This window comes from Monomorium pharaonis, chromosome 2 (assembly GCF_013373865.1).
Source record: "Monomorium pharaonis isolate MP-MQ-018 chromosome 2, ASM1337386v2, whole genome shotgun sequence".
Classification (NCBI taxonomy): domain Eukaryota; kingdom Metazoa; phylum Arthropoda; class Insecta; order Hymenoptera; family Formicidae; genus Monomorium; species Monomorium pharaonis.
Genome location: NC_050468.1, coordinates 781,101 through 791,521, shown reverse-complemented (window position 1 = coordinate 791,521; position 10,421 = coordinate 781,101). Strand labels below are relative to the sequence as shown.

The 10,421-nt window shown below is 31.0% G+C and overlaps 1 protein-coding gene across 1 annotated transcript; it reads right to left on the bottom strand.

Moving 5' to 3' along the window:
- Window positions 1–616: 616 nt before the first annotated feature.
- LOC105832551 (pyruvate dehydrogenase E1 component subunit alpha, mitochondrial) lies at window positions 617–3,572 on the bottom strand. Its single transcript, XM_036283356.1, has 6 exons — window positions 2,916–3,572; window positions 2,607–2,780; window positions 2,313–2,531; window positions 1,984–2,232; window positions 1,595–1,840; window positions 617–1,457 (listed from the first exon to the last, which is right to left on the bottom strand). Exons 1-6 carry the CDS (start codon window positions 3,021–3,023, stop codon window positions 1,308–1,310), a joined length of 1,146 nt encoding a protein of 381 aa, XP_036139249.1. The 5' UTR covers window positions 3,024–3,572; the 3' UTR covers window positions 617–1,307.
- Between the last annotated feature and the right edge of the window lie 6,849 nt (window positions 3,573–10,421).

Here is a 10,421-nt window from a genome sequence, read left to right as displayed (position 1 = left end):
AAATGCAAATTATTATATATTATACAAAATATTATTTTATATTATTTGATATTATTATATTTTTAGTATCTCATATTATATTCAATATCATAAATAAACCTTAATAAAAAATTTCTTTAAAATATTTTTTAACGCTCTCCGTCGCGGTGTTATCGCATTCTCTCATGCTTTTTTCAGTGCTATAGTGTAGAGCAGATTTTTGCTTCTTCCGATATATCTCGAAAAGTATTGGAGATATCAAAAAATGTTTTATACAAAAGTTTTAATGTAACAATATCTCTATCTAACTATATTAATAAAATTAAAAAAAAAATTTTTTTCAAAAATTAAAAAAAATTGTTAAAAAAAATTTTTTTTTAATTTAATTACTGTAGTTAGATAGAAGTACTTTTATTGTAAAACTTTTGTACAAAACATTTTTTAATATTTTGTTTAGTTTACGAGATATATCGAGAAAACGAAAAATGTCTCAATCTTTGAAGAGTAGTTTCACCCCTTTAAACCGTTTTTGGGCAGCTACAAAAAATTTTTAAATTCATGTATTTACCCCCTCTACATTTATGCCAAGTTTCATTAAAATCAGAATTTTCGAGTTCGCGAGGTTCCCTTGTCAGTTTGAAATATTAATTAGTTTATCTATATTTCACTTTCAGAATTTGGTCCTTAAAGTTCCAAAAATATCCCTAACATATCCTATAGAATCCTTAATATGTCTTGTGGAAATTCTTAGGATCATTCACAGGATCTCCCTGGATGTTTCAGGGGCTTATATACGGCTTTCATACACTGTTCCTCAGGATGTCCAGAGGAGATTCTAAGATTAAAATGGGATGTCCTCAGGATATCCTGCATCTACATCCTGGACATCTTTTGGATGTCCTACCGACGTCATTGTGCTGTTTGGTGTACTACCTAGGCTATGATCAGATTCTGTGAACAGACTGTAGCAAATTATAAGTATATTGCTCAAATAACACATGCCAATTTGCTATCAACTTCTGAAAAAATCTGTTGTTAATCTGCTAACATATTGTGCACATCTTGTTTACAGGGTATAAGTTACATAAAATAAAATAGAAAAGAATCTCTTTCATATCTTGTTGTCAAAAAGGTTTGACTTCATTTTCCTAAATCCAAATCATAAACTTATACGTGTTTTGTTTCTGTGTAATGCATATATTTTTAAAAAGTGTATACAATATACATCATTGTTACAAACATAAATAATTTAAATCTTAAGTACAAGAAAAATCATAGAACAATTAAAATTTATACTAAGAAATTTTACAAAATTTTAATATTGTTTTTTAATGTAATTCCCAAGGAACTTTACCGCGAACTTTCTCCAATGGTTTAACATAAACGTCGGCTGAAATTTCGGACATTTCTGGCCATTGATCGGCTTTGACTCGCTCTACTTCTTGATCAACTTCTTTATAGATTGACGTTCGTATGTTCTAAACGTATAAGTAGTTGAGACACAGGTGTTTATTTTACGTCGTTATAAATTACAATTTGGCACATAACTTTCTTTTTCAATTAAAAAAAATTATGTATACATACAATTTAAAAAGGTTTGATTTGAAAGTTATACCTCGACATCTTTTTCGGTCATAAGGCCTTTCTCTACGATTAGTTTGGTAAATAACATGATTGGATCTTGCTCGGTTTGCACAGCTTTAATCTCTTCTCTAGTACGATACGAATAACCGGGATCGCTCATACTGTGTCCGAAATAACGATAAGTTACCATCTCCAACACAATCGGACCGTTTCTGAGCGCGTAATCTCTACTGAAGCGTATAGCTTCTCGTACATCTATGATTTTCATCCCATCGACCTGTACGCAAAATGTATATTCCAACGAGAGTACATTGATAATATCGGGTATTAGATAATATAATATACACGTACATAAGAGCGTACACGTACGTTAATAAAAAATAGAGTAACGTTAAACAGATAATGCACCTAATGATTTACCTTTATCCCTGGTATAAGATCTCCCCGCGTATAAAGTCGAGTATTGGCGGAATGTCGATGTACGGCTGTGCCCATACCGTATCTATTATTTTCACAAATGTAGACTACCGGTAGATTCCAAAGCTTCGCCATATTCCAAGCTTCGTAGATTTGACCCTGCGAGGCTGCCCCGTCGCCATACAACGTAAAAGATACGGCGCCTGTACCATTGTATTTGTGGGCTAAAGCTATACCAGTACCGACAGGCACCTAATCGTAATGCTAAACGTCGATTAATAGATTCGCTGAAATTTAAACTGAAAATAATAAAAGCATAAACGTGCACTTACTTGTCCTCCGACAATACCGTCGCCACCGTAAAATCGTGGAGCGTACATGTGCATCGAGCCGCCCTTACCTTTGACCGCGCCCGTCTTACGACCTAAAAGTTCCGCAAGGACAGAGCAAATTGGGATACCAAATACAACAGCGAAACCATGACATCTATATGCCGTAATAACAGTATCCCGTTCAAACAAAGCCATTTTGAGACCGACAGCTATAGCTTCCTAGAATACATTACAAGTGTCATGTTTTTATTTTTCATTTATGATTAGGGTATTATACGTTATCTTTTCATCTACCTGGCCAACGTATAAATGTAAGAAGCCATTAATGAGCCGCTGTCTGTATAATTCTGCAGCTTTGTTTTCCATTCGACGTATATAGTTCATTGTCTTCAGTGCAAATATAGTATCTTCCACATTTAAAGTCGATTTTTCAAGCGGCCCTTTATCGAGCCGATATAATTCGTATTTCTAAGAAAGAAGGATCCAACAAGAAAAACAGAGAAGAAAAAAGAGGAAGGGAAAGAAAGATTAAGAGATAGGTAAAAAGAAGCAATTCTTCCCACCTCTCTTAGAAGCGAAAATAGAATAAAATTATTGCAATACCGATTCTATGGTAGCTTCTCTGGTAATATTGCGATAATGCGACAAGTGTCGCAGTTTGACGCCACAGCGAAAAAGTGATAATTTTGACTTTATCCACATTAAATACATACTTAAAATAATATTAAACTATGATATTCAACTTTATTGTATGTATAAAATAACAATCTTCTCAATATTTTTCTTTTAAAAAAGTTATTCGACGTCAGTAACTTCAAATCGATATTTATCGTTGATGCGTTATCGATCCGTTTTCTATATATCGTACATACGTTCTTCTTACTTCACTTGTTGGTTCTTTGCTGCATCCGTCACTTTTAACCCCAATAAAAGTTCATTTTACTTAATTAGAAAAACATTGTCATGTTTGGAAAATCCATTTTTTTTTATTTCTCTAAAAAATACATTAAATCACAAATGTGAACGTTTGCATTCATGCAATTAATTCGGTCAATCGCAAAATGACAATCGTATCACAAATATAACATAAGCTGTGTTTCGAAATTTATTACTAGTATAAAAAATCTGTGATAGTATGAACTATAAACATTTTCCCAGCTAAGAAAGTGTAGAAAAATTTTAGCATTATTTTTATTTTAAAATGTAATGTATCAATTTAAAAAAAAAATTGTAACATAAGCAATTTTTAAAAAATTAATACCTAAGTATATATCTCTGCATAATTATAATATTAGTGAGAATAATTTTAGTGTAATTATTGATAAATATATTTCATAAATTAATTGTTATTATTGTACAAATTATTACAAATTTTTGCAAAACCAAAGAAAAATATTACAGCATGAAATTGTACAATTATTGTCCAAGGATTCTTAAACAAAAATTTCACAAAGAAATTTAAAGTAACATGCATGAAACATAATACCTTTTGATATTATTTGTAAATATTTCATAAATAATTGAATAAATTTACAAAAATTCGCAAATTATAATCACAAGATTCTTTTGTAGCAAAAAATATAATATTGCTGCTGCATATGTAACAATTATTACAAAAGTTGCTCTATTTGGTTATTTTTTTGTAAACAATTTTAATCAATTGATAATTTTATCATAAAAAACAAATTCACATTTTAAAAATATGTTATGAATTAATCGCAACAATTATGCTTATATAAATAAAAGTTTAATACATCAAGATAACTATTGTGAAGCCACGAATGTGTTTAATATTATGGAACAAGACCAATGTTTGCTGCAATTTTTTTAGCTTTCTCTAGAAAAAATCTTGTAATTTTTACGAAAGCATCCTATGTTATTGAAAATCTTTTGCATTATCAAAAGTCGAGAAATTCTTTAACAAAATTAAAGGTAAAATATGATGTCATCATTATTAACTTAATTATAAAATAATATTAAGAACGTCCAAAAAATGTAAAAAAAGTAAAAATGTGCTTGGAAATGTACTATTATTTATTGAACCAACAATAAGCGTCCCAGTTACCTGTGACTGAAGAGTTAAAGAATACAGTTACACAACTCTTTTCTGCTTTTTCTAAGATAATTATGCAAGTTTTATTCATAAACTTTTTTCTAAATTGTGATAAAAAATAATTAAAAACTTAATATTTTCTTTTAACGAATATGCCAATTTGATTAAACAAAATACATTTTTAATATCGGTAACAATAAGAGTATTAATTAACGGATAATGTATTACAAATATAAACATAATTATATTGTTACGTCCGGCGGGGTTAGGATTGCGTTGTGATTAAGTTTGGGGAACTCACCGCAGAGCGGATACAGGGAGAGGGAAAGGCGAAGTGAATTATTGAAAACGGTTGTATGAGTTTTCCTCTCTTTTTCTTTTTTTTTATTAATTTAGTTTAAATCAACAGGGTCATTCCGGCTGGTATGCAAGTACCGGGGGCGAGCGGCTCAATTGCCATGATTATGGGCTTGACATAGCCAGGTTTCTCCTGGACCACAGGAAGATCGTCTAGCGGCGGTTGGTGGATTTCCGATGTTCCCGGCGCCAGGCAAGCAGGCCCAAAGAGCTCCCGAGGGGAAAGGAGAGGGAGAAGCGGCGGAATCGCGAGGGCGCGGGAAAGCGGCCTGTCAAAAATTCGCAGGTCAAACTCCCCGTGAGAGGTGAGCTCCTCCTACAGCCTCTTCAGTTGTACTCGCCGTCCTCCTTATTGCGACCTTTCCATGCTACGCCGGGGAATGCCATTTGAACGAGAATTTTATTAGCGATTTCGAATAGATTATGCGAGATGTACTCGGGAAAGGGAGGAGATGTCTTAAGGGATGAGGTTGGTTTGCGGATGAGCGCAGGGGGAGGAGAGGAAGCATACACCTACCACCATGCATGGAGGTGAAGGTGCCTGGCGGCACGAAATGTCCACCCCGGTGCTGTCTTAAATGGCGAAACGCTCAGGAGCGCGCCGATCCCCGCGCCTACGCTAAAGCCACTGGCTTCGCAGGGGTGATTGACGGGAAAGAGTGACGCTAGCTAGCGCGCACCTTCCCGCACCGTTGGCTGAGTGCCTCCTTGGGAGGAAGAGAGAGAGAGAGAGAGAGAGAGAGAGAGAGAGAGAGAGAGAGAGAGAGAGAGGGGGGGGGGAGAGGGAGAGGGAGAGGGAGAGGGAGAGGGAGAGGGAGAGGGAGAGGGAGAGGGAGAGGGAGAGGGAGAGGGAGAGGGAGAGGGAGAGGAAGAGGGAGAGGGAGAGGGAGAGAGAGAGAGAGAGAAAGTAAGGGAGAAAGAATTTAAAAAGAGAAGCAGCAATATTCGTAGAAAAAAGAAACAGAAAGAGAGCGAAAAAAAGAAAGACAAAAAGAAAAAAGAGTGTAAGAAAGGAGAAACATCAAGTAATAGTAAAATAGAAAATAACATTAAAATATAATATAATTAATAATTTAAATAAAAATTTAATTTAAAATAATATATTTTAACAGTTTGCATATGACAGAGCATGAATTTTTTCAGAAAAAGGGATGGAAAGGAAAGAGATTAGAGAGAAAAAGAAAATGGGAGTAAAAAGGAAGAAATAAGAAGGTAAAATATCAGGTAAAATTGTTAATCGTTTGAATATTATTTATTTTATGTAGTTGGCAGCCCGCAATTATATATATGTTATTGGCTATATTTTTTTTTCTATATTATTTTTTTGGCTATATTATTTTTTTGGCTATATTATTTTTTTGGCTTATTATTTTTTTGCGCGGGCGTGCGTGTGTAAAATTATGTAAATTTATAAATAATTACATAGTATTATATAAAATATTTTATTAAAAATTATTATTTACTTAATTCTTTTAACTTTTTTTATAAATACATACATACATACATATGTGTGTGTGTGTGTGTTTGTTTATAAAAAATTAAGTTTAAAAAAATTAAGTATATAATAATTTTTAATAAAATATGCTTTTATATGATATTATGTAATTATTTATAAAATTACATTTACACGTTTTTTATTCAAAATTGCAGAAGATAAAGGATAGATTAAAAAAAGGGAAAAAGATAAAGAAAGGATAAAGATAAAGGTATTTACATTTAAAAAATGGAGGGAGAAAAAAGGAAGAAAGACGAGGTATATAATAATTATTTAAAAAGCTGTGGCGTTATTTTTTTTTTTTAATAAAATAGCATGTTATCTGATATTTCCCCTCATTACTTTTTTTCTTACAATCTTTTTTTCCCTTTCTCATTCTCTTTTGCACTCTATATCTGTTCCCTTTATCTACAGAAGTCGTTGTTTCACCTAATTATATTTTAATATAATTTGCCTATTTTGCCTATTTTACACACCCCATCTATCTATCTATCTGTCTATCTATTTAACCATATCTTTCATTTACTTCTATAAAAATTAGAAAATTAAAATTTTATATTAAAAAAGATTTAAAAGTTTAAAGATAAATTTAAAAGAAATATATTTATAAACATAATTATACAGACATGATGTGCAATGAGCAAAATTGCGCGCATAGAAAAAGTGTCCGCATTTGGTCCTTTTAAAGGGTTAAAATAATATAATACATTAAATATATTATATAATTCTTTTTCAATATAAAATTATAATTTTATTTGATCAATATGTTTTTATCATAATTTGTTTTTTAATAAAGTTTAATAATATAGCAAATAATTAAATAATATAGGGGAAAAGGTGGTAATATGGCCGTTCATTTATATTTTATTTAATAACTTTGTTAATAAATAATATTTTGAGTTGAAATTTTATGATTATATTTATCAAAATATTGCTCATTAGATTTTCAATTCAAAGTTATAAAATATTTATCATATTATATATTATTTATAAAAATGTAACGATACTGCATAACAGGCCGAAAAGAAATGGAAGGATAAATATGGCCACCACAAAAATAAATGTAAAAAAATTGGTTTTGTTTAAAAATACCATAGTATTTTGTTAGAAACTTATATTTATATAAAATAAGATGTTATATCGAAACAGATGATTTTTATTCACATTTAATTGAAATTAAATAAAAAAAATTTTAAATCTAAAGAACCCTATATTATATAAAAAATTTGAAAAAATGAACAACCTTAAATTAAACCTTTAATCGATTTATCGAGGAATTTTGTCGAAATGGAGATCTCGAAAGTGACTATTACTAGCACACTTAGATGGCCATATTGATTTGCCATATTGATACAGATGCATGCAAAAAAAAAACTGAAAAAACTATGAAAAAACCTATGAAATATTTTGTAAAATATTCATTTTAATAATATGCATAAAATAAGAAAAAGAATCAATTGATACAAAAAACCACAAAACTGTTTTTACAAAAAACATGATATTAATAATTATATTTTTTATATAAATATAATTTTTTTTAAGCAACTATGTATATTTTTGACATCATTACCTGGTTTTATATTTGTTTTTCTTTTTTTTCTCCCTTTCTATCTCTCTCTCTCTCTCTCTCTCTCTCTCTCTCTCTCTCTCTCTCTCTCTCTCTCTCTCTCTCTCTCTCTCTCTCTTTCTCTCTCTCTCTTTCTCTCTCTCTCTTTCTCTCTCTCTTTATCTATATATTTTTTAAAAAGCACGACATTGTTTACTGTATAATACAGAACATTTTATATAAATTATGAAATATTTTGTGAAATATTTATTTTTTATTATTTTATTTTAATAATATGCACAAAATAAGAAAAAGAATTTAAAAACCATGACATTTTGTGCATATAAATATTTGTTAGAATAGCATGCTTTTTTATAAAAAACAGTTATGTGGTCTTTTTATACCAATAGATTGTTCTTATATTATTTTATACATAATATTATAAATAATCATAAAATAATAAAAAATGAATATTTTACGAAATATTTTATAGTTTAGTTTTTTGCATAAAAAGAAATATTTTATAAAAATTATAAAATATTTCGTAAAATATTCATTTTTTCTCGTTTTATCGTAATAATATTATGCATAAAATAATAAGAAGAATCTATTGGCACGAAAAAAACACATAACAGTTTTTTACAAAAAAGCATATTTCAACAAATATTTATATGCACAAGATGTCATAATTTTTTGTAAAAAATGTGTCTCTTCTATGTGGTCTCTTCTTTACCCTTCTAACAGCGATGGTTTTATTGCAACAATATAGTACTCCCCAACTAAATTCATGATAGTTCTACTTGCATCCCGAATAGTTCTAGAGTTCCTGATAAGTTTCAGAAATAGTTCCGTTGATTTAGTTAAAAAAATGAAATTTGAAAATATGAGGTGCTATTTTGCCTGGCACCTCATTAATAAAAACTGAACGTTTTAACAGCAGTTCTACTTGCACCCGTGATAGTTCTAAAGTTCCTGATATATTTCAGCAATAGTTCTATACATTAAATATATTTAAACAATTTTTTAATTTGGCTGTTAGCACCGCACCACAAGACTAAAGTACCACTGTCTGGCGAGTTCCAGCCAACTTTGTGGCTTTTTCTAACAGTTCTGTAATAATTCCAAAGCTTTTGTAGATTTCGTCGACAGTCTTTAAGCATTTTTAAGCAATTTTTTTATTAGATGGCTGGCACCGCATTACAAGAGTAAACTACCATTTTATAGCGAGTTCCAGACGAGCACATAGCATATTTTAATAGCAAGTTCTGCAATAGTTCCAAAGCTTTTTGTAGGTTTCGTCGAAAGTTCCGGTCTTTAAGCATTTTTAAACAATTTGTTTATTAGAAGGTTGGCATCGTACTACAAAAGTAAACTACAATTTTATAGCGAGTTCTAGACAAGTACATAGCATTTTTCAATAGTTCTGCAATAGTTCCAAAACTTTTTGCAGGTTTCGTCGACAGTTCCGGTCTTTAAGTATTTTTAAACAATTTTTTTTATTAGATCGCTGGCACCGCACTGCAAAAGTAAACTACCATTTTAGAGCGGGTTCCAGACGAGTACATAGCATATTTTAATAGTTCTGCCATAGTGACAAAGCTTTTTTTAGGTTTCGTCGACAGTTTTGGTCTTTAAGCATTTTCAAAGAATTTTTTTATTAGACGGCTGGCACCGCACTACAAGAGTAAACTACAATTTTATAGTGAGTTTTATACGAGTACATAGCATTTCTAAATAGTTCTGCAATAGTTCCAAAGCTTTTTGCAGATTTTGTCGACAGTTCCGGTCTTTAAGCATTTTTAGGCAATTTGTTTATTAGACAACTGGCACCGCAATACAGGAGTAAACTACAATTTTATAGCGAGTTCCAGACGAGTACATAGCATATTTTAATAGTTCTGCCATAGTGACAAAGCTTTTTTAGGTTTCGTCGACAGTTCTGGTCTTTAAGCATTTTCAAAGAATTTTTTTATTAGACGGCTGGCACCGCAATACAAGAGTAAACTACAATTTTATAGTGAGTTTTATACGAGTACATAGCATTTCTAAATAGTTCTGCAATAGTTCCAAAGCTTTTTTTAGGTTTCGTCGACAGTTTTGGTCTTTAAGCATTTTCAAAGAATTTTTTTATTAGACGGCTGGCACCGCACTACAAGAGTAAACTACAATTTTATAGTGAGTTTTATACGAGTACATAGCATTTCTAAATAGTTCTGCAATAGTTCCAAAGCTTTTTGCAGATTTTGTCGACAGTTCCGGTCTTTAAGCATTTTTAGGCAATTTGTTTATTAGACAGCTGGCACCGCATTACAAGAGTAAACTACAATTTTATAGCAAGTTCTGGACAAGTACATAGCATTTTTCAATAGTTCTGCAACAATTCCAAAACTTTTTGCAGGTTTCGTCAACAGTTCCGGTCTTTAAGTATTTTTAAACAATTTTTTTTGTTAGATCGCTGGCACCGCACTGCAAGAGTAAACTACCATTTTATAGCGGGTTCCAGACGAGTACATAGCATTTTTTAATAGTTCTGCAATAGTTCCAAAGCTTTTTGTAGGTTTCGTCGAAAGTTCCAGTTTTTAAGCATTTTTAAACAATTTGTTTATTAGACGGTTGGCATCGCACTACAGGAGTAAACTGCCATTTTATAGCGAGTTC